The sequence below is a fragment of the Coturnix japonica genome, chromosome 14 (genome assembly GCF_054131305.1).
Source record: "Coturnix japonica strain WE chromosome 14, WE-NBRP24, whole genome shotgun sequence".
Lineage (NCBI taxonomy): Eukaryota > Metazoa > Chordata > Aves > Galliformes > Phasianidae > Coturnix > Coturnix japonica.
This window is the reverse complement of record NC_140676.1, coordinates 16,129,002-16,154,238: the sequence shown is the minus strand read 5'-3', so window position 1 is coordinate 16,154,238 and position 25,237 is coordinate 16,129,002. Positions and strand designations below refer to the sequence as shown.

At 37.7% G+C, this 25,237-nt stretch overlaps 1 protein-coding gene across 5 annotated transcripts in view; it reads left to right on the top strand.

Annotated features, from left to right (window-relative positions):
• SCAPER (S-phase cyclin A associated protein in the ER) overlaps positions 1-25,237 on the top strand; it is a 195,531-nt gene that overhangs the window by 94,546 nt on the left and 75,748 nt on the right. For all 5 annotated transcript variants that reach the window (XM_085515841.1, XM_085515842.1, XM_032446775.2 and 2 more), the window contains exons 11-20: positions 1,300-1,470; positions 1,949-2,024; positions 2,471-2,588; positions 2,902-3,013; positions 3,992-4,132; positions 5,547-5,702; positions 7,308-7,450; positions 10,874-10,955; positions 11,993-12,145; positions 13,582-13,689. In XM_085515841.1, coding sequence (XP_085371967.1) covers positions 1,300-1,470; positions 1,949-2,024; positions 2,471-2,588; positions 2,902-3,013; positions 3,992-4,132; positions 5,547-5,702; positions 7,308-7,450; positions 10,874-10,955; positions 11,993-12,145; positions 13,582-13,689 — 1,260 coding nt within the window. The remainder of the gene's footprint in view (positions 1-1,299; positions 1,471-1,948; positions 2,025-2,470; positions 2,589-2,901; positions 3,014-3,991; positions 4,133-5,546; positions 5,703-7,307; positions 7,451-10,873; positions 10,956-11,992; positions 12,146-13,581; positions 13,690-25,237) is intronic.

Genomic DNA, 25,237 nt, shown 5'->3' with positions numbered 1-25,237 from the left:
ATAATGTATTATTTGGAGTAAAGAGTGTGCTCTGAATGCATTTTTTTTTTAACATATTATCATTTTCTTCTATTACTGTTTATTTAAATAAAGATTCTTATTAAATTCTTACTCTGGTTTTGTTAATTATCTAAACCAGAAACTGGCAGGACACCATAATTCTCATGCAAATAAATGTAGACTTCTTAACATTTTAAAGCTAACTGGACTGCTTTCTTGGGTCTTCTGATACAGCTCCAAATGTTGACAGATGCCATTCTTACATAACAAATCTCAAGTCACTATTCTATACATGGCTTCCTATGAAGAATATCCTTTCCTGTCTGTTGATTTCTGCAGGTTTCAAGGTGTCTGTTAGGTTTCTCAGAGTAGAGAACTGCAGTAGTACAGCATAAAATCCAGTTTGTTTCTTTTCCCTCCCCCAGAAACTAGATTAATATTCCAACTTACAGAAATCTGCCTGTATATCACCTTCCCTTTAGCATCATTAAACTGGACAGGGTGTTCCAAGATGTATATATGGTTCTTTTTAGAAACAGCTTATTTGCGTAGCATCTCTGTGCCACGATGCTGTGCAATGCAATGTTGTGACCTTGTTTCACAACCTCAATTATTAACAGTTCAGAAGGTTGACAGTTTAGTGGGGTCTGTGTCTCTTGAAAGCATTTCCCTGCTCCTGATTAGACTGCATTGAGCTCTGATTTGTGTGTTAGTTGTTGGAGTGGAAATGAACCAGTTAATACTGGTCATTTGAGAAGACAGCAATCAGCATGTCCAGGCTTATGTTCTTGCCCAACTATCTTGCCATTCATGTTATAAAATAAGTATAGCCAGAGATTAAGTAGTAGCAACCATAGTAAAGTTTCCAGATCCAGTTCATCTGCAGATCCTTTGTCATATTCTAAATACTACTTTGGAGCACAATTCCTTTTCTGAAGATAAAGCAGGGCATGTTATTAATGTTTCAGACAATGCATTGCTTAGTTCCTAAGGTTAGGTATTGAAAAGACAATCATTAGAGAAGAGCTATCTTAATTGTTTTAATGACAACATTTGTATAAAATGTTAGGAATTCTGTGAATGACAATTTTAAGTGACTTATATAGTTCTTGAAATAGTTGATAATTGAACAGCTTTAGCTTTAGTTTGTATTTCATTTGCATTCTGCATTCAGAAAGCATAGGAAGGATCTGTGAGTAATAAGAAGTTGAACAAAATGTCATACAATTCACATTAACTATGTGGAAACTACTTTTTTTGTGTCCAGATCTGACTCTTGGTTTCATATTTCCTACACAGTCTATGGCAGAAGTTCTTGCTAAGAAGGAAGAGTTGGCAGATCGCCTGGAAAAGGCAAATGAAGAAGCAATTGCTAGTGCTATTGCAGAAGAGGAGCAATTAACTAGAGAGATAGAAGCAGAGGAAAACAATGACATTAACATTGAAACTGACAATGATAGCGATTTCTCCGTGAGTGTTGGATTTATTTTAAAGTAGCTGACTTTAAACTGCCTTGTATTAATGCTTTGCTGACATCCAGAATTCTAGTGTTCTGTTTTACACTAATGCAACCTTTGTTATGTGCAAATGAGGTAAATAATGTCATGAAGTAATGATAGTTTACAATCTTAAGGAGTATTTAGTCTTAGTAAATTCAACAGTGCTGTGCTGCTGAGTCTGTTGCGCTCATTGTGTCCTTCTGCTTGCTTCTGTGTGAGAAACTGGTAAAACTGGGCTCTTTTATTTTGCTGCTACTAGACAGGAGCTCTTATAGCTGAGGCAGGTGGTATCCATTGCCTCCTCAAAATCAGCAGAAACAGCATCAGTTTTTGAGATGGCTAGTTGAATTTGGAAACATTGTTGGAAATCACTGAGCTAGTACTGTTTAATGCATGTGTCTGTCTCCAAGTTAAATTTTGTTTTTACTGTGGATCACATTAATTTTCAGGCATGTATGGGCAATGGAAGCATATCTTTTTGCGGTATATCTATGGACTGGAATGATGTCTTGGCAGATTATGAAGGTAAAGTTTTTGGATGTTATTGTGCTTAACTTGCAATGGCAGCAGAGGTTTAGAAAAATGCTTGTTTTATGTATGTCTGCATGTGAATTTGGGAGATCCTCCTAACATCTAACTATTCTTCCAAGTTTTGTTAAATTTGATGTTATTTTCTTAGGGAAGATGGACTTGTGTGTTCAAACTACCTGTGTCTCTACCACCACGTCTATATTAGAATTCTGATATTTGTTTTCCAGTTTTATCTTAACGTGTAATTAAAAGTCCTGTTAAGTAATTAAGCATTAAAAATGCATGGGGATTAGAAATGCTTCAATCAAATTTGGCACCTCTCTGAGGTTGTAGAGGACCCACTTGAGGGAGAACTTTAAGAGGGACTAAGCTTCGTTAATAGCACTTCTCCTAGAACACTGTGTTTCAATTGTAAAAGTCTGTTTTTTTTTAACTTGCAGCCCGCGAATCGTGGCGCCAGAGTAATTCTTGGGGAGACAGAGTGGAAGAAGAGCCTGCACGCCCACCTGGCCACGGGATACACATGCATGAGAAACTGTCGTCGCCCTCACGCAAAAGGTGTTAGAGTTGTTTTGTGCCTTGATTGGGCAGTGGAAACAAGCAACCAAGCTTGTGGGTCTATGAAACTGCTCTAAGTCTGTGGGTGGAAGGTTTTAAAGAAATCAGCATATTATTTTCATGATGAGCAAGGTTCATGCTACGTTGACCATTAAATAAATATTTGAAGACTAGAAGAATAATATTTACATTTAAGGGAAATAATTTCAGTGGCCTGTTTGTGTTTTCTTGCTGAAAATGTCATAGAGATGTTTGCAGCACTGTCACGTGATGATACTTCACTGACTTTTGCTCTGCTTTGTTTTGTTAAAAGAACAATAGCAGAATCCAAGAAGAAACATGAAGAAAAACAGATGAAAGCTCAACAGCTGAGAGAAAAGTTACGTGAAGAAAAGGCACTGAAGCTTCAGAAATTAATGGAGAGGGTGAGCTTCCTGTAGTACAAAGTAGCCAGTTTGTTGCTTTCCAGAAAACCATTTTTCTCTCCCCTCCATGTTGTCTCAGAGGTTAAAACTTGCAGTAAAACAAAATTTTCTCAAGTCTGAACTCACATGGTTTTCATATGTAACTCTTTGTGGTCCACGAGTCACCCTTTATTCTGATCTAAGATAAGGATGTTACTAATACCAAAATGAGAAGACTTCAGTGACAGTTAATTCTCCTGTTGTGATGTGAGCTGTAAATATGTCTTGGAAGATGTGAATGATTTGCCAAAGACTGCAGTCTAAAATGGAACACGTTTCTTTACTGTTTTTATTCAAGTAGGTGTATACTGTATTGGTGTTTTTTTCTTATCCATCCAGTTGCGTGATAGATTAGGACTTAATGGCAGCCTTCTGAAACTTACTGGGTGACTGTTAATGGACAGGAGGCAGGCTCTTCACAGTGGTTTTATGACAGTAGGCTGAGAGATGATGGACATAATTTTTTTGCTCTTTAAAATAAGAGGTTCCAGTAACATATGTGGAGAAAATTTCTCAATGTGAGGACAACCAAGTGCTGAAACAGACTAAGAGGTTGTAGCTTCTTCATATTTTGAGGTTTTCAAGACCCAGTTGGGTAACTTCCTCACTGGTCCTCATCAACCAACCAGTGTGATCTCATAGCTGATCTTGCTTAGAGCAAGGCATTGGATTTGGTGACTTGGTTATCCTGTGGTCCTAACTTACAATTATTTACCTAGTTTACTTCTGCAGGGTGAGAATTTGAGTTGGATTTTGCAAAGGATAGTGAAACAGTGAGCAAATCAGTGTACTTTGAGTTAAACATGATGCAGGATTTGCGCAAGGCTTCAAAATATTTTGTTTCTGTAATTAAAGCTTCAGAACCAAGACAATTCAGAGGAGAATTCAAGTCTTACCTTCAGCTGCTGTGTTAGTAACAAGTTCTCTAATTCTGTCCAGGAGAAAGATGTTCGGAAATGGAAAGAAGAACTATTAGATCAAAGGCGCAGGATGATGGAGGAAAAATTGCTCCATGCAGAGTTCAAACGTGAAGTGCAGCTACAAGCAATTGTGAAAAAAGCACAAGAGGAGGAAGCTAAGGTAAGTTTTGTTTTGAAGGGCAAATATTCAACAGCCATGTTTGTGTATATGTTCTGTACCACAGAGCATTCTGGAGTTTAAGTTAGATGGGAATGGACACGTATCACCTGTGAAGCAGATAAATGCCAATTTCTATTACTGCTTTTTTTTTTTCCTCTAAGGTGAATTTTAAATTAGTGGTGGGCTGAACTAGGAGAAAAAATAGATTCAAATTAAGAACTCTCATTCTTCACAGTGAATGTGGCAGTGCTTTTGGGGACAATGCTCCTGGAAGGGAAGGAGATCTCATAAATTCTCTGTACTCCAGCAGAATGCAAAGATGGGGGAACACATTGCACTTCATTAAACAGCCCCGCTGGGTTCAGTGTCCTTATACATTATATCCTTCTATACATATATTTCTGTTGCTGTGGCTGGTACTACTTACAGTGTTAAAAAGCTGGACATAAACCTGTAGATAACACAGTGATTACTGAAACCCAAGCAGTTTGCTTGTACACTTCAGACCTGAATACTTAGATTCAGGAGATGAGCACTAGTGACTTTTTGTTTTGCTGGTTTACTTAATTCATATTCTTTGATAAATGTATCTTTCCCAACACACGTACACCTCCTTAAGGCCAAATTATATGATGAGCATGTGTCCCAGTTGTGAATGATACTGAGCTGTTCATCATTATTATTATATGATAAGCACAACAAAACTCGCTTTTTCAACAATTTGCCCTTTTTGTCTGTTAGATTAAAACAGTTTATAGCTCACAGAATTCAGTCTAACATAGCTTGTTATTGCATTTACTTTAGTGTGGCTTCAGTTATATTAATTAAATCATAATTTGTATAATTTCTCAGCTAAGCAGGTGTTTTAGGTATTTATATGTATTTAAATGTATAAGATCTGTTCTAGAAACCAAGGTTAATTGGGCCCAGAAGGCTTTAGAGAAACAGTAGCTGATGAGTAAAACTTGAAAGGAAGTGATAGCTATTGCAGCCCATTTACTTATCTGAATTCCTAATGATTGCTTGCTTACTGTGCTATGAAATCTATTCTGTAAATATGCACTAATTAGTAAACAAGTACCAACTTCTATGAGATGGGTGTGTTACTGTTTGTCCATTATCTTTACCACTGATTTATTTTGTGGATTGAAACAGAGCATAAACTTTGGATATAGAAGAATAATTTCTATTTCAACCGTATGTTTTTAGTATGGCTTTGTGCTGACAAATATTAATGATTTTCTTCAGTAATATTGGAAACAGACCAATTCTGTCAAGCATTGATTTCCAACAGATTCTGTAGAAATATCTCACGAAATTAATTATCAAGTGGATAATCAATAAATGGATGGAATTCAGTAGAAATAAAACTTAAGCTTTGCTGATCTTTTCTTACACTTTGTGATCCTTGCAGGTAAATGAAATTGCTTTTATAAACACCTTAGAAGCTCAGAACAAACGTCATGATGTGCTGAATAAATTAAAAGAATATGAACAGCGCTTAAATGAATTACAAGAAGAGCGTCAACGAAGGCAAGAGGAAAAGCAAGCACGTGATGAAGCTGTTCAGGTACAAGATATCTGTAATTGCAGGATGGCAATGAAATACTTGTTTTTGACTGTACAGTTTTTGTTACTTTCTGCCTTAAATTTTTAGTTCAAGAGAGTGTAGTCTATTGTGTTTCCCCTACCGTGTTTCAGCACTGAGAGAAATCTAAGTATGGCTGAGGTCATGTAGAATCATAGAATGGTTTGGGTTGGAAGGGACCTTCGAGATCATCTAGTTCCAACCCCCCTGCTATAGGCAGGGACACCTCCCTCTAGACTGTTGTGTAGGTGATGGGTAGATGACTGTTTCCTGTTTTAAGCTTTTTTAAAAAAATATATGTTCATCTCCTAATGGAGTATCAATCTTTTAGTAATGCCTGAAACTTAAAGAAGAAACAGAAAAGTGTACTTTACTCTTATTATTATCATACAATTTACAAAATCATTGAAAACCATAACACAAATGTGTTTATGGTCCTGAAATCTTCACCATGCATGTAACAAAATTTAAATGACAAGGATTCTAAATATTGTGTGTAGTTTCACTATGGATGGAGACTGTGCTTCTGCTTATCTGCCTGGACTATATCTTTGTTACCCTCTAGTATATCTCAGATCCACTCAAAATCTACGTGTTCCTTCCTTGCACCGAATTGTGCAGGTTCCCCTTGAAAGCCAGCTTTCCATCAACCTCGTTTTAACTTCTATGGTTTCAGAATTTGTTGCAGATTTATCTTTCGCCCAAAATTTGGTGTTATTCTGTTTAATGGCACTGGTACGTGAACACACAAGAGCTACAGCAATTCATTTTAAAATGTGAGATCTTGCTTTATGCTAATGAAACCTCATACTATCTTATGACAGAAAGGTAATTTCTTGCAAGTACAGCAGTGAACATTTATAGTGCTGGAGGTTGTGCAAAGCGCATATTTCTAAGATAAGATCGTATGTTGGCTTTTTTTAGTCTCTCATACAAAACAAACAATTACTTTAGTTCAATGAAGATTAGAAGAACATGTGAAATATTCACTTCTCCCCAGACTCTTCATCTAAATGAAGCAGTTTTCTTTCCTCATAATAAAATTTAGCCAAGTAGTGTGTCTACTCGTGTCTTGCAGTATGTGATTTCAAATGTGCTTTGTTTTTACTTTTGTTTCTGTTTCAAGTGCAGCCCATCTGTCAGAATTACAATACAACATAGAGCTACAGAACTTTATTGTCAGAAAATAGGTTAAAACTGAACAGAAGTGGAGGAATTGTATGTTCAGTGATAGCACAAAAAGAACTGTTAAAGTCTATTCTATTGATATAATTATTTAAATATCAATATTCCATGGCAGTATATTTTGGTTCTGTATTGTGTTTATCCTTTTAGATATTCAAAATGTTTTATTCTTACCGATGATTTTGTTGAACTTCTGCTCGTTCATCCTCTTCAGAATGAGCAAAATTCTGGCCGAGTTCACAGAACTGTGCATCCAGTTTATGTTCAGCCTCTTGAATACACACATCAGTTCTCCATCTAACACAAGGACATTATGGGGGTAACATTGTGAAAGTAAGGAGGAATTCTATGAAGGAGTTTTTTTCCTAGAAGGGGAGTGAAGATTTATTTTTCTTTAACTAGGAGCGCAAAAGAGCTCTGGAAGCAGAACGCCAGGCTCGGGTTGAAGAGCTGCTGTTGAAGAGGAAAGAACAAGAAGCACGGATTGAACAGCAGAGGCAAGAGAAAGAGAAAGCACGGGAAGATGCAGCACGAGAAAGGGCCAGGTAACTTTACCATTATCTCTTGTTTCCTCTGTTTCATTGTTATCCTTTTGGGCAGACTGCTTCTTCTGTGTGTTAAGTGTACTTGGGCTTAGTGTTTTTCAAGTAGTCTTAATAAATGTTCCTGATAAATGGTTTGAAAGAAGAAAATCCATAAGTTCTGCATTAGATTTTTGTATTCCTTAGGTACGTGCGTGCTGCAGTGTGCAATGGTGTATTTTATTATATATTGTTAACATTACTTCATCTTACTTTTATTGCTAACAAGACCTTTTAATAATTTGCCTTTTTTATATTTTAGCTTAGTTTTCTAGGGAAGTGAGATTAATGTCCCTGTGTTCACTATTTCCTTTGCTCTCTAGTAACTTTTGGACTTACTGGCATCAATTTGACTTCACCTTTTCTGTAGACACCAGAAACTTCATTTATGAAGCACAAAGCCAGGAAATCAGGCTTAATTAATTCCACTGCCTGTGAAGTACTTGTTTTATGTTTTTGCCCAGGACTGGAAGCTCATAAAAGGGTTTTCAGGTGGGCTTTTCTGTCTCTTTCATTTGCAACAAAGTGTAGTGCAGAGAGTAGAGTATGGTCCCTTAGGTATAGGGTGTGACTGCGTGGTGTGTGAGGTAAGGTTTGCTTACGAGCCTGATTCAGATAAAACTTTTTTTCTTTGTTATTTTCTTTTCCTGATTCTGTTTGGATTTACCTCCTTTTGTTCACGTTCTCCTTATAGTTCCACTACCACAAGTGTTCCACAAAAGCTAAACAGAAATTGTATTCTTCTTAATGCATGAAGCATTCAGTAGTTGCTGTTTAAACATTCTGATTGCCTGAGCTTGATTTATTTGAAATGATCGTGAATTGTTTTTCTTCCCCAAATAAAAAATTTTGAAATGTGTTGATCACCTTCTTCCATGTTCCAAAATTATAAGCAGTTCTAGCTTGACATTGTGAAGAGTTCATTTTCAGTGAGACATTTAGATGTAATTGTGGATAGGATCTGTGGCCTTGCTCAGGACTTCATGAGCCTTTCCTGAATGTTTTGACCTGTTTTGAGTGAGAGCAAGTGGGAAAAGGCCTCTGTCAGCATCTGAGTCTCGAGGTAGATGAGGGCTGGCAGAGAGGAGACTTTGGCTGCGCTGTTTCAAGCTCTGTGCATGTGTGAAACTTCCACATCTTTCTGAAATCGTATACCCTCTTCTACCTTCTGTCAGACATCTGTCTGTGTAGCTGCTGAGGTAATGGAATACGTGTGAGCTTATCTGAAAAAACAGGGTGGTTTTCTTGAAAGCTGGAAAATTGAGGAACACAACTTTAATATTTCACTTGGACAAAAGTCTGTGATGTGGTTTCAGTTTATTTAACATGATGAACAAGAGGCAGTTGATGAGGGATTATTCTTATCACACCAGGCAGTTCTTACAAGGCTCAGTACATTTTTACATCCCTTTCCAGAGCGTGGATGATTTCTGGGAAATAGTTGTTAACAAACTTGGGAGCAAAAGATATTTAAAACATCCTCTCCCTTCCGTGATGTTCCACAATTAGAACTTGTCTAGAGGCTTAACGTATACAACTCTGTGCTCCTGTTTAATCAATTTTATATTTGCTTCTTGCCTTCATTACCCCCTATTTCTTTCAATTTGATGTGAAGAGCTGCAGTTTCCATTTGCTTTTTGTTATCAATTTCAGTGAATTTCCTCTTATTTGATACTGTAATATTCAGCTTTCAGTTGCTTTGTTCTTGATACTGTGATAAGTGCTTGCAGTTGTTTTTTTCTGTGACAGGTGCTGGTAAAATGAAATAGATGGGGTTTTCCCTCCTTTCTCTCCTAGTTATTTTTCCATTTCTGAGAGTGTAGGAAAGGATGTGTATGTGGTGCCTTACAATCTGGTGATTGTGATCTCTGGCCTCAATCTTGTCTCCTTATTAAGAGTTCTGAGGTTTCTCTAATGTAGTAGAGCAGGATTCGAAGCGTTGTGGTTCAGAAGCTGAGTGAGCGGTGAGTTTGACAGGAGGCTGTCTGTACTGCCCCGTCTGCCTTTGCATTCATATTGATCAGGTTCTGCTAGGATTTGACTCGTCCCAAAGGTAGGGATGCTTCCTTCAACAACTCATGTTTTGAATACCTTCTTAAAGCTTCTTCAGTATAACCTTTATATGTATGTGCTTCTGATGGTGATCAAAGCACGTGTTTGAACTGACTTTGAACACACTATAACGGCAGAGGTGTTTTATGTTATTCCAGTAAGGTTTTAGATGTAATTTCTGAGGATTTTTATATTCCAGAGAATTATAATCCCTTATATGGAAAACTTTATTCTTATCAATAGAAAACATAAAACTACTGTGAAAGGTAACCTAATAATGCAAAAAGTATGCATTTCAGAAGGGCCTGAAGAGGAATAATGAAGAGGAATAACAGTGATGCTTTTAAATGGGAACTTAAGAGTTTTGTTTCAAATACAGTTAATCCAAGTATACAATGACATTGATTTTTCCGAGTATGTAGTCTAAAATAATTTACTACACTTTGAATTTGGATTGTGTCAGTCATGATTTGTTTCAGCTCATGGTGGAGGCGTTTTGTTTTTAAAGTAAAATCAAAGACTAGTTCAGCCTTTCTGTATATTCCTTGGGAAACAGCACATGTAGCATGTAGTACTTCTAATACGTTGTTTCTTTCTCACTCTAACTACATCCATGTTATTTGGAAGAGTGTGCTTATATTTTCTGAATGAACAAGTATTATTGCTTGTTAAATTTGTTTCCTGTCCTGTTGTCTTTCCTTTATGCTTTTATATTTTTTCATTTCATGGCATTATCTGAACTTTCTCTTTCTACTGTGGCTACTTTTTCTGATTTCTTCAGTAGGGTGGTGCTCAGGGGATTCACTTTGCATTTTCCATTAATCTTGAGTTTATTTATGACTTAAATCTCACTTTCATATATGCGTATCAGATGTCCACTAACAGTGGATGTGATACTGTTGGAGTCTTTCATAATAGCTCCAGTAGCAGAGACTGGCAAGGAGCATCGCCTGATCATTAAGGTGTGATTCCATTACTGGGAGAGGGTTGTAGACACGGTAAACAAAATTAGTTTGTGCAGAAAGTAATATTAAAGTGCTTAATTGTTTTGCTGTCCTTCAGCAACTTGAAAATTTAGAATTGCGTCTTCTTAGAGCATTGGTTTCTCACTCGTAACTGATATTATTTGTTGTTGATCAGAGTTTTTATGTGTCTTTATAATGCCCTTATTGCTTCATGTTGGTTTTTTTTTATATGCCATTGTACTCCTTCCCTTTGGTTCAGTGAAGTTTGTCATTGACTGCAGATTGCTAATGGAGGCAAAGCATGACAATCGTTTTTAAGCCTCACTATATTACTAAAAGTTTCCCTCTACTTTTATAATCTTTTTGTTAGAGATCGAGAAGAAAGACTGGCAGCTCTTACTGCAGCTCAACAAGAAGCCATGGAAGAACTGCAGAAAAAGATTCAGCTGAAGGTAAGAAGAAAAAAAAAAAGGTACTTTAGTTGAAAAATACATGAGCAATACAGAAATTCTCTAGAATAATTTCTGTATTTGTTTTATTTAATAAAGATATTACTGTATGTTAAAATGTGTCCAGTCCTGTTTTAGAGTTTTGCATTAAGAGCAGCACCTTGCTGTATAACATGCATTGCAAGACTTGGAAAGATCTCTTTAGGAATTTGGAAAGGACTGAGTTTGAGTTACCTGAGTCTCAAAGTTTGAACAGGAAAACTTATAAACTTGGGCTCTCTAAGAGGAGTCAAAGTAGTTTTGTATTGAATCAAGAGTAAGATTAATATGTGTGAACTCTCACACTGTACAGTAAAGACTCATCAGTCAGTCAAGCACAGTGCTGTCTAGTGGGGTGAAAGGGATGATGTGAAGATGGCAGCAGTCTCCTTGATGGGCTCCAGTGATTTTGTAAACCCAAGGCCTTGTATTTCAGGCATTCAGCTAAATTGACTGCCCAGTGGAGAGCAAAGGTGTCAGAAATGTTGAAGAGCTCCACTATTTTCCGAGAAAAGAAAAGGCTTCCAAAATGATAAAATGTTTAAGGTTCTGAAAAGGGATTTATTAGTTTTGCTTTTTGTTAAATTAGGTAGCGTTTAAGTACAAATAATCTTTCTCTTCATTGCTTTTATTACCTCTAAGATTGTTCTGTGTAACCATAGGTATGCTTACTTATGTTGTAAAATGCTTCATCATTAAATAGAGGTTTTTTCATCAGGCTCTAATTTTAGATAATGGTTAAGAGTTTGTTCCATTTCAGTGCAAGTTAGGTGTGAAACCCCTTGAAAGAATCCAGACAGCTATACCTGCTCCTGCAGATACAGCAGACATTGAGGACTCTGTGGTGTGTGGTGACTTCTAATGCCTTGCAGGAAATAAAAGATTTTCAGTGTAACATAAATTCATCGTAGCAGTACAGACTTTTGTGATTCTCAGTATTTCTGGACCATTTATTTCTTAACCTTCTTTTTTTCCTTTGCTTTTTGTTACTTTGCATTCAGCATGACGAGAGTATTAGAAGGCACATGGAACAAATTGAACAGAGAAAAGAGAAAGCAGCTGAATTAAGTAGTGGAAGACATGCTAATACTGATTATGCACCGAAACTTACACCATATGAACGCAAAAAACAGTGCTCATTATGCAATGTAATGGTAAGTCAGAGGAAGTGCTGTCAGAGTTGCAAGGCCAGCGTGAGTCTTGCAGCTACGAATGGTGCTTCATTCACAGATGAGGGCACTGTGTGTGCTGTGTCCTTGTACATTTGTCAAGTGCATCTTACTTTAGCTTTTTCTGCCTATAGACAGGGTGGTTTAGGGCAGATTTGAAGTAACTGTAGAATTGGAGGTGTAATGGCATGGATGGTACTAAGTTGTAAGCTCTGCCTTTTATAAAAATAGGGCATCATCAAATGAAGCTAGATAAAATCTAGATGTAAGGCAAAGAATGTGATTCTTTATATAGCTGGTTGCTGAGCTGTGAAATCCTTTGTATAAGGTCCTGCAGATACATGATTTTAATGTGTTCAGGGGATGACTGGACAAAGTTTCATTGGATTGAAATTCCCTGAAGCTTACTGCCTATGGAGAAAATACAGTGAGCTCAGGAAGTTCTTGGCACACCTTCATTCTCAACAAGGATCTCTCTTCTTCTGTGTACCATCATGTGCCAGTGGAATGATAGAGAAGAGGGAGCCATACAGTCAGTGAGTAGGAAACAGGGAGGTCAGTTCTTGTTGGTAATTGTTTTTGTTGACTTGCGCTACTGCGCAAAGCTTTCTGTCCTACTTAAGGATAAAATGCTTAGATATCTTGTATTAATTGGAGATTGGCAGCCCTGTCTATGGCAGGGAGGTTGGAGCTTGGTGATCCTTGAGGTCCCTTCCAACCCATGATATTTCATGATTCTCTCATTCTATAATTACTCTTCATCAATTTAAGACTGCATAGGACCACTTCAGGTCGTGCTGGAACAGAAACCCTGGGTTCAGCAGGCTGGACTCCTACATTTTCATTTATGTCTTTCAGAATGCAAGTTGAATTGGTGAAATTAAAGTCAGAGTGGGCTGAGAAGCCAACGTATTTTGATTTCCCTTCCTATAATGCTGGTTAGCAAACCAGTGTGTAGGCTAGACTGAAGGAATAAGTTATGTGTGTGAGATATGAAAATGAAAAAGTTGATTCTGTTGGCAATTACCTGGAATTGCTTATGGCCACATGAAGCAGAACGTACTTCTTCAGGGTTTTCTTTGTTTTCTTTTAACAGTTATGTAATTTACCGATGCAGTTATCCTAAGCCAGATTTTACATTTAGAAGTGTTAACAGTTTGGTAATTAGGTCATGAATGAAATGAGGCAGTAATTCCCAGGTTTATTCATCACAGGGATCACAAAGGTATGTATATATAAATATGCATGTTCAATACCTCCACCTCTCAGAATACATAAGTTCTTCACAATAGAATTTTACATGTTTACTAGAAAAACTGATTTTTCTTAAGTTGAGATACAGAGATAATTGGGGATAGGATTTATGTGTTTGGTATTGGTTATCAAAGGTAAAAATAACTGCTAACTCATTGTCATTGCAGATTTCATCAGAAGTGTACCTTTTTAGCCACATTAAAGGGAAAAAACACCAACAGGCTGTGAGAGAGAACAGTAGCATACAAGGACGAGAGCTTTCAGATGAAGAAGTGGTATGGTTTTCTTTCAATAACCTTTTCTGTTTTAATTTGCTTTTCTTATCCTGAGAAAGTCTTGAAGGTTCCTGGAAATAAAAAGAACCAAAGATATTTGTGTTAGCATGGGAATATCGGTGCCTTTTTGAGTACAGAATACTTATGGAAAGCAATGAAAGAAGCCAGGGCTTCAGATACTTAAGGCAATTGCTGTTTGAAATAGGTTGTATTTTTCTTTTCTGCTCTTTTACAGTGGCTACTGGGAGTTGTTTTGAATTTAATTTTAAATAGCAGGTTTCTGTAGTTCCATATGAGGGAGAAGCTTTCATACTGCATCCAGATACTTAGGAATACACATGAACTGTGAGGCTTTCCATCACATCACTACATGCACCAAAGAGTGGGCAGTCAGTAGCACTGAATTTTCATTCACCTTTCTAGCCTTTATTTGCTTCTAGCTAGCCACAGCTGACTGGTTCTTTCTCTGCCACTGCCTCAGTGCAATATGGAGGGGAAAAGTGAACTAGATGTTGTTTGGTCTGAGAGTAGTTACACTCTATGTGCCACATTTGGTTGGTAGCTTAACACTTGTGTCCTCCAGAAAAGGGGGATCTTACTGTAGGCTGTTTTTGTGCCCCAGCTGGAAAAAAAGAAATTCCACTAGAGGGCACAGATATCTTGATTTTATTGTGTCCAGCATCATGTGCTTAAATCCCCCGCTTTCCATCAAAACATTGGATTGAAGTGTGAGCTTAAGATCACGCTTAAATACATGGGATTTCTTGAGTTAGTCCAGAGGGAAAAGGATTAGGTACTGTAACTGAACAACACAGCAGTTACAAAAGCAGATTTAAGTATTCTTAATTGAGGTGATGTGTAATATTTGATGTATTGGCAATTTAACAATACATTATACTATTGTGATTTTATCTGTGTTTTAAGTAGTCTGAGTATAAAATTCTAAGCTGTGCTATTGTAATCTGAAGTTTCCTTGGCCTGAGACCCTACTCCAGTTTTTTCTTTCCAGAGAGCAGCAGTAGATACATGTACTAGATGCAAGGTTAATGTGGAGTAGAAATACTTTATATATGAAAGCAGTCTACTTTGTGTACCTTTCTATTCAGTGTAGGCAGTTAATGCCAAACCTTGCCCTACCTCACAAGAAAAGCATTCATTAACTTCAGGTAAGTTCTGGAGTACTTGAGAACAGATGTGCAGAACGTTGTGTAGAAGTAAAGCTGTAGTCCAGTGAAGCACTGCAGTATCTTTAGTTATTCATCACTGTTTTCAATTTCTTAATCAGCGAAGATATCTGCAGTGAGAACACACTTGTACTACTTAAAGTTATTAGTTGTCATCTGTGATGCCTTATATTATATACATCTTGTCTGTAACCCTTCTTCTTTGACATAAAAGATTTTATTTATATCACCTCTGACCTAATAAAATTTCACCTTTCACCTTATGGACTTGACACCTCAGATAAGTTACTCTTGATCTTTGACTCATTTTGTTTTAAGCTTGTTAAGTGTAATAGGTAGCTGCCTAGAAAGAAATCTTATTATTTTTTTTTTAATTCCAATCTGGCCATAGAATTTCTTTGTTATTACTTGAGAAATCACAGAAGGAATTTAAATGTATTTGTTTTGTCCTTATAGCATTGCAGATGGTAAGACTTAAACAGGTCCTTCAGGCTTTGGGAGTTGAGTGTGTATTGCACGATGTGTTTTCATACAGTGAGGACTTTTAGTTGATTTGACTGTAAACAAGAAGTTGGAAGCTGTATCACGTAAGCACTGACACTGATTTCTCTAGGCTGGGTGCACACTGGTTGGTTGGTCTCACCAGATATAAAAAGAAATAATTACTCTAGATTTTGCTCTTACATCTGTAGGTTCTTTAACATCTTTGTCATGTTTCTGTAGTTTCACTGGGATCTTTAGTGCATTAACGATGTCCTGCTTGTGCTCCCTCCTTGTAGAGGCTGTGCCTGCTGAAATGCAGTTTTTCTTCCATCAAGCTTGCAGCTTTACTTTCTATGTTGCTATTTTCTGTGCTATTGATTTCCTGTCCCCCGCCTTAATATTCATATTACTTTCAGTTCAGCAAAACGGGTAAAGGAAGCATGCCATTTGGTTTCAATGTCACTGGAACCGATTAGTCAGCTTGAAGTTATGACACTTTTTGCTGAATCAGAGTGGATGTGCTACAAAGGACTTTTCACATAGAGGCTGTAAACACGACCAAAACAGTGCCCATGTAAATGCCCTAAGGCAGCATCTTGTTAGGCTGACGTCTCTACAGGGGCTTTCTATGCTTTTCCTCCCACCTATAGCTCTGGGGTTGTTTTTGTTCCTCCACTTCCTATTTTTTTTCTTGTTTGTCATGTTTGTCCTCATTTGTGTTGAGGGTCATACATTGTAATCCCAGCTTCCTTCTTTGAACATGTTTTCTCATGTGGCATTTCAAAGAGTGTAGAATAAAGTGATGCGTGGACTATGAACCATGTAATTCCATACCATCTGTGAATGCTTCTAGTCCATGAAAGGCACTCCTGAAACTCATATGGAATGAGTACCTTGGCAGGAGAGGAAGTTGGTTAACATACATACGAGTACTCATGTATTCCAAAAAAAAAAGGGGGGAGGAATATCAACAGCCCTTTGTTTGCAAATGTGAAGATATGGGTTTGTTTTTTTTTAATCGGAGAAGGAAACAGGCTGTTCAGTCATAAACTAAATAACTTCTCAGGGATATATTTAGTTAACAAGAGAACACAATCTGGTGATGGAGAGAAGCAGTTCCTGTTGTCTGAAGACTGACAGTGTTAAAATGTGAGGATTTATAGAAAGATGTGGTTGATTGAGCCCACCCACATTCCTTTTAAGAAAAAAATCAGATGGGCAACCAATAGCTTGCTCAGTCATGTGGGTTGTCAAGTTGGCTGGGGCTGCAGTGCAAGCAAGTTGAGATTGTAGAGGGGTCTGATTTACAATGTGTATAACTGTGCTGGCAAGTTCCCCTGGTACAGACGCTATTACCCTGGCAAGATTGCTCTTTTGCCAGGATGTGGTGAGGAGCTGCCTGGAAAAGCAGAGCTGCTCTGCTTTAAATTCTGTTCTAGCCTTGTAAGGTTTATAGCCTGTATAGCACGCAGGAGAAGCTGATGTTCATAGGAGTTCTAATTCCTAAAGGCTTTGTAGGAGTGCTGGATGCTTGCCTTTAAGTCAAACCACTTTCTCAAAATTCCATGCTGTTTCTGTTATTTTTTACTGAAGAAATCAATGAAGGAAAGAGGTGTGGCGATGTCTTCATACCTGACATGTTCTCTTTTTTTTTCTGTGTTTATGAGTTTTCTTGTTCAGAGAGTTGGTGATGCCTGTGTTTTACTGTTTATCAGTTGTGACTGCTGCTGTGCAAGGAAACAGTCTTGACTCAGACCTCGTGTTCTGTAACACATCATTCATAGATACTTTGGTCAGTATTCCTGTTTCTTTTACCCCCCACAGAATATAGACCCCATTGTAAATTCACTTTCTTGGCATCTGATTTTAGTTATCCAATTACCATTTACTATTTAACTTGTTTTATTTGAAAAGGTAAGGTTTTGCATAGCTGCAGTGCTTTGTGTTGTGTTAAAATGTAAGGCTACTTACACTGACCTGTTGGGGAGCAGTGCTCTGCAAGATGCATTTGTAATCATGTATACTAGAGAATAGCAGCAGGTGTGAGCTTTGAACAGCCCCATGCACAGGGTGCTGGTGCGTTTAGCCCAGCAAAACTGCACTGACAGTAGCCTGTCTTTCATCTCTGCTTCACAACTTCTCTCTGATGCTCAATTTTGTCTCCTCTCCCAAGGAAGGGAGGATTATTTAGAGGGCTCTGTGTAGCACAGGAATGGAATTAAGCCACACATCTGTGATCCACTTTTGTGGATGTTTCATACCTGTTGCCTGCCTGGAATCCTTTCAGCACAGGACCTGCTTGCTTTGTCATTCTGCTGTGATTGTGCTGCCTGCAAGAAGTGGTCAAAAGCCACCCTGCAGTTGTGAGGTTTAATCCAAGATTCAGTTTACAGAACATCTCTCAGTACTGCGTGCATCAATTATTTTTTATTTTGTTGTTCATGCAGCAGCAGCTTCTTACCTTTAATATATTATAACACGGTGCTTTTCTTGGCCAGAATGTGATTAATTATTTATGGGCTGCGTCTTTAACTGTCGTAGATAATGACCAACATCTGCCCCCTTCCTCCTTTTGGCTTTGATATCTCAAGCATTCACAGCCAGCAAGAAAAGCTACTGCAGGCAGGGCCGGCTGTACTCGCGTTTCCCCCTTTGTCGTGCTTGCCCTTGCAGACAATGTCAGTGCCTTCCAGCTTTTCTCCCCAGTCTGCAGTGCAAGAAACAGCTTTCCTTTGCCTTCTGCTCATGCAGTTTGGAATGATGAGTGGAAAAGGAAACGATATTGAAAATCACAAGGAAAATCTGAACCTACTATTCAGAATATTGTTTGCCATATATCTTCGTGGCAGGCGTGTCGTATCATTGAATTTATGGGCAAGCAAGGTGGCTGCAAGCGCAGCCAGTATTTGCAGTGAGAATACGATTTAGTTTGTACATGCTTAAAAAGAAACAGTCCTTCATTGAGAGAGGAAAAAAACACCTCAAGGGGTGAATGAAAAAAATATTTTGCATGAGAGGTCAGTCTTCAGTTCTGAATGTTGAATGAAAGGTTTTCAGCGGTCTGTACTCACCTTCTGAAGTACATTCGAATGTAAAAATTGCCTGGATATTTAAAATAGTGATTTAAGAAAATAATATTTCAGTCTCTGTTACTTTGTATAATGTGTTTCATCACATACAAAGTACTCATTATAATTCTTATTAGGAGTAACAGGTAAATAACTTCATTATCTTGAGTCTTCCCTGTATTTTGAGGTGTGTTGTGGCTCATGGTTTTATAACAATATTGGTTCTCTAACTTGGGATTCAGAATTAATGACCATTTGTGTTTCAGGCTGGCATTAGCTATAATGTTGGAGACTGAGTTCTACATTTGATACAGTCTACTTGGGCATCTGTTTTCCGTATTAAATGCTGTCTGAAGCTGTGAGGAAAAGATCAGAATACTGAGGAGTTTTGTTGAAGCATGTAGTAAAATCATGAACGAATATTCCTGTGGTAATATGATTTAGAACTGAACCTTAAAATAATCTTCTCACAGTTTGGCAAATACATCCTTTAAGTGATGATATACAAGTGAGAAACTGTAATTCCTGACCTTGGTAATAAATATCAAAAGCCTTTTTTTAATTATATCCTGCCATTACAGAATATTGCTTATTTTGAAGCAAGTAAAGATACTGTGTGTGCATCCAAAAGGCCACGTATCTGGGCTGCAGCAGAGTTGCCTGTTTTACTAGAATATACACTTTATATTCCTTATATTTACACAAAATACTTAGTTTGCTATTGACTTAAACAAAACAAGTGGCAAATTAATAACATCTTTTGTGATGTGATCTGAGTCACTGCAAGCATTTCTTTATGATCCTCCTCATTTCTATTATTTTAATGTTGATAGGGAAGTAAAAACAAGTGCTGGGAGATTCCAGAGGTTGAGTTTCAATAAATAGCTAGTGTCAGATATTTTTCAGGTTGCCTTGGTCTGCAGAAATGGGTTAGAAAACTCAGAGGAATGCCTTTTCTTTCCAAACTGGGAGATTCAAGGTTGGAAAGGATACAACAATAATAAGAATAACCAGCCTTGGGGTGTTCTGTCACTTCTGTTTCCGTCAGAAATGCAGAAGGGAAAGGGAATGAAGAAGAATAGAGGAAAAAAACTCACGTTCCAGGATAGTCATTTTGGCTCGGTGTTCTGGGTGAAAGTCCAATAGCTGGAAGATATTTCCACTTCCATGAACTGGGCAGCTTACATAGAGTTGCAGCACAGCTAGTGAAGTGCTGTATGTTGTGCTTTACGAGGTGGACTATAGATTGGGAGGGTCAGGCCTTTACATGCCCATTGCTGTATGGCAGGATCCAACTCGGTGCTGGTTTGTGGCAGCTCAGGTCCCTTCAGAGCTCACAGAAACCAGCAGGAAGAGGTTGACAAACTGCCTGATGATCCTGGCAGCTCCTGCCTGCGACTGACTGGCTTCTGAGGGGTGGATTTCCAGGGGCTTCTTTCCTGGCTGCTCCTGCTATGTATTAGGAGGAATAAAGTGCTTCGTGAAAGCCAGTGTGGAGAGATATACACTTGAGAACACAGGATCTTAATTTTTGACTGCCCCATGGCTACAAATGCCAGGTTGTTGGGTTTTTTTCTCAGCTTGAGTGAATACAGATGCTTTTCTGCAGTGTTATTCCTCCTATGCAGTCTTGCCCCAGGCAGAATCCATAAGAAGACAACTTTTCTTTAAAGAGAAAGGAAATGGAAATAAGTATTGGTGTTGCATTAGGTCCTAATTTTAGAATGAGGAAACTTTGTTAGGAATCATTTCTTTTGGCAAGTGTTCCATCACAACTTAGTAGTGCTGTTATAAATATTTCTGAAGTTCGTATTTTGGTTTTTCTGCTGTTCCTCAAGGTTTTATCAGTAACTGAAATATGCCAACTTAAGATGGGTCTGTTAGAAAGCGTTTTTTGCATTCTTTTTGATATCTTTTAAACGTGTCCTATTGTTTCTGAATACCTCAGTGGTATTTGTGTTAATCTTGTCCTTGAGCTGAAAGCAGTTGTGTTGCTTTTTTTTTTTTCTTCTAATGAATTATATTGTAATCTATTAATATTTCTCAAGTATAGAGCTTATGCACCTGAAGTTAAATTATAAATCAAGGCATACAGCTTCAGGTTAGCACTTGGACTTGGCATGTTTTGTGCAGCCACAAAGCAAAATGGTCACATCGCAAGAGGGTTTGCAGTCAGTAGGTGAAACAAACTGGACGTAGATGAATATGGGGACATGAGAGGAGATGGTTACTGAAAATTTCTGTGATGCTATTCTGGAATTTGACAAATAATTGTATGTATGATATTTCTTCTGCCATGATCAGCTGTGTGGGTGTTGCTGTAATAAGGACATGGGTGGAAGTATTGGCTATGTGAATGGGAATTGCATGAAGAAGAAATCAGGAAGTTTCTTCCCTAGCTGCTGTATTTTCTCTATGCCATCAAAGCTCCAAATCCCATTTATGGTGTGGTTTCCCTGATAAGGTTTCAAGTGTAGCTGCACTCAGCTCTGTCACCTCTCTATGTTTTGTAGATTCAGTACATAGTTAAAAGCAACTGCAACATTTTCTGTTATTTTAGAATCTGAAAAATTTAGTTGATTTCAGATAGTATTGATGTAATCCTTGTGATACAGACATATACAAGATAAAGAGACTTAATTTGGGGTATAGAGGAAAACTTGGTTATAAGTAGTGCTTTGTGAACTGAAACTAACTTCAAGATAGAAAAGAGAACTGGATAGTTTTCTCTGTTTCAGGCAGTTGAATGGGGCAGAGCAATAACCAGCAGGAATCTGACTTCATGGGTGACCTTATGAGTTTTAGCTACACAGGTTTTGGCAGCTCATTGGTAGCTGAGGTCCATCTGTTGCATTTGGAAAGTGTCAGGATTCTCAGGGAGCAGAAATCTAAATAGCTGAAACACAGGAAAAAGAGGAAAAACAAAGACTCCTTTTGTAAATAATCTTATTTTATCATCTGTGTTGAGGCTGCAGTTGTACATGCATATGTAATGTCACTTTGTCACCTTCCTTCTAAATGAAGTAGTGATGCTTGTACAGGAAATTCTTTTGTTTGTTTTTAAATGGTCTTCAGTGTCACATTAAAAATACCAGAGGTCTGTGAAAAACTCAAGTTTAAGATGACATTCTTAAATGATGTCGTGTATATACAGGATGCCATTAAATATCAAGTTGTTTATATTAACTATATTGTGTTTCATATGCTTTCTTAGCTACAGACATTCTCCCCCTGAGAAATAGGTGCTGTATACCCTGGGATTTTTTAAAATAAGCTTTTATTGAGATGGATGCATGTAAATAACACTGGAGGGAAATATCAGGAGTATTTCTCTCCTACTGCATTATTGAGTCACTGCCGTACAGGAACGCATAGAGGAATGTATGCAGATGACCATGAAGAAATATATCTACATTCAGTTCCTGTCTTCCTATTTTGCAGCTGTACATCACAGTGTACAGCAGAACTGCTCTTTGTGGCATAGGTTCTGACGCTTTCATGAGGTGATACCTTGTTGTTCCATATAAATGATGTTAATTGAGCTAATTAGAGCACTAGTTATAAAGAATGAAAAAGGAATCTGATGCTTAATGACCATCACAGCTGGCTTTATTGTAATCCTGGGTTAAAAAAAAAAAGTGTTAATATTTTTGCTGACTTAGTCCTGTATTTGCATCACTGTTTAAAAACTAAGCTTTTGAGAGTCTGCACAACTAGAATTGAGGTTCCTGGTGTAGAAACTGAGAACTCACAATGAAAATAACATTTTTGGTAGGTAAGAGTACAGGTTTTCACTAGAGTATTGCCTTTACTTAATGCTTTGCATTTATAGTGGCTTAAGTCTCTAGATACCAGTAAACCATCAGAGCTCTGAGGGTGTGTGTAATTCCCTGTCAGAACATGCTTAGTATAGTGCAGAATTAGGTCAGTAATGTCTTCACTCTGCCATGAAACCAAACCCCAGATTGCATCTATGGAGAGGGAGAATTAGTCTTAATGTGTTTAGTGTTGACTTGTATAGCAGTAGTTGTAAAAAATTTAATAAGGCTTTCAGGTAGAAGTGAATGGATTACCCAGTTACTCTGCATTGCCTTTACTGGAAATGGGCGGGGGGGGGGGGGGGGAATGAAATTCAGTGATGAAATTGTTGCTTAAAGCATTCAGGAGATGAAATAAGTTCACTGTTTAGGCAGCATGTTGGCTTGACTCACTTTTGATACACTTAGAGCAATTACTTTTTTTGTATGTTAACCTCTCTAACCAATGGCTGTGCGAGTAAAATTACTGAGGAACTTAATTATTTGAAGGATCGGACAGAGTCCTTCAGCATGGCGCAGTGGATTAAAAGCCTTTGGGTTTTGGGTTGGTCACTGGATACCGAGCTTTTAGTTATTGTTTCACACCTGAGCAGTGATCTGCCTGCAGTGATGGTCCCACTCTTTGATCTGTGCATTCAGAAAGTGATGGGTTTTGTGACACAAGATGTTAATACTCTGGTCTTACTTGCATGAAGTCTGATATTAGTCCCAACTGCCACACTTGAAAGCTGAGAACTCTGAGAAATATCCTTGCAGAAGTGCTTGAGTTCACCTGAACGAAACTGGAGCCATCCTTCACACCATTGACAGCCGGACCTGTTCTGGCCCCCACAGGCTGACAAATGAATGTGCTTGTTGAACCCTGCAGTTCCTGTTAAGTCTTCTGTTAAGCCCCAGAGCAAACTGGGGAACAGCTGAATGTCTGCAGGGGGTGCACCATTCTTTATCCCTCTTCTCATTGCTACCTGTCCAAAGTTGGGTGCAGGCTTTGCTGTTCACCTTCTGTAGCATGAGGATGGTGGGTTGACTGCGCCTGAATGAAGATGATGTGCCCCATTTCTAATATGGTGTCCATTTTGAACGGCACCTTACTTCCTTTTGCTCTTGCTGTTACTTTGAAAGATATAGCAAGTAGTTTGAAAGTCTAATGGAAGAAAAAGAAAGTTTCCTTGTTGAATAAGGATGTAGAACATTTATCAAGGACTACTATTGGAATTTATTTTATTTTTTGTAGTCCCTGGTACTTTTTCTCATGTCTTCATATCACTCATAGGATGTGATGTATGTAAACTAATGGGAAATAGCAGTGCAAAGGGCACTATTTTAGGTGTGTGTGTACCAATCCAAACAGATAATCCCTATTAAAATATGGGACTTTCAGAAATTGCTTAGATTTTTGTGTCTTCTGTCTTACGTGTGATATTAACTCAGCATTCACTTTACATTGGGATGATTCAAGATAGAAATTTCAATTACTATTTTGACCGAGCGTGCATTGCTTGGTTATATCATGTTCTAATACTTGACAAACACCAAATGGTCTCTTTGCAGGAAGTTTCTCCGAGGTTCGTTTTGTTTTCAAGAGGTATCTTCCTGAATCCCTGCAAGAATGAGCAGGAGAAAATACAGGTTTTCTGCAAAATATTGTTTTTAGATTTGTTACATTTCACCTTTTTTGTAGAGTTTAAAAAATGCATAATAAATGAAGAGGAATAACAGCTTCTCATTATGGCATTAATCATTACAACGGATAAGTCATCCTAACAAGCACTGGTGACTTGCACTTCATAATGTGTTCAGTATTCTATTAGAAAACAAACATAAGCCTCCCTTTATTGAAAACATAGCAAGTGTGTTCTGATAATTGGCATTAAACTATTTGCTTATTGTTAATTGTAAAAAATGATAGAAATTTGTGGCTTGAGAGAACTGAGCAAAGTACTGTGCACAGCAGGCATTCCCATATTCTATCTTGGGTGGTGTGTCTGTGCAAATTATGGACAGTTTCAAGGGAATAACCTTTGAAGTTATTCACCTCTAAGTGATCAAAATATGCATTTAAAATAAATATTTAACTGCATTATGGTTGATCTAGTATGGGAGGAAACGGGTTTTTTTAGTAACATCTTCAAAATCTCAAAACAGAAAAAGTCTTTAAAATGACATGCTGTGGTGACATGGGTTTTTCTTGAATGTCGCTATGTAAAACCTGGACTGTAATTAAAACTTATCTTCTGTGGACAACTGAGTTTTTACTTATACTTTATTTTAGTGTAAATCTGTTGATGAGAGGAAAAATAATGGTATTTCATTAAATGCAGTGAATTACATTGATAGAGCTGGGCATTGGTTTCATATATCTGTAAAAGGAACTTGGAGAAGGAAGGACATGTTGAATGGGAGTTCACATGAGCATGAGGAACAACACTTGAAAGAGTTACTTGTTCTCCTTTGCTATTTCTAATAATTCTTCCAATTCTTTTCATAATAGCCATGATGCACTGTCTCTGCTGTGAGATAATCTGTTTTATGGTGGTTGAATCCTTTGTGTTTCCTGAACTGTGTTACAGGAAAGGAACAAAAGTAGAATAGGAAAAAATGAGTACCAGGACTGAGGCACACAAGCTGCTGGAAGGAAAAAATAATAATAGAAAAAGGATACTCTGTTCTAACCCACACAATGAGTGCTCTTGGATACTTGGATCTAAAAAGAATATCTAACAACTTCATCTGGTCCTGAGTTTGTCTACCTTTGTGTCAGAATGCATATTAGTAATGAGCACACAGCATCTTGTCTCTTACTGTTAGCAGGATAAGTTTTTTTTAGCTGTCTAAAACCTTTAGTGACCTCTTAAGCATGTGGGATATTTCGTAGCAATAGAGATTTTTCCTTTGAATGAAAGCTTCACATTTACTTTGCCTGTTACTTTCACTTTTCAGTAAGTGAAAGGCACTTTTAGTTAACTGATAGTTACAACTTCAATCGTGCTGTAAA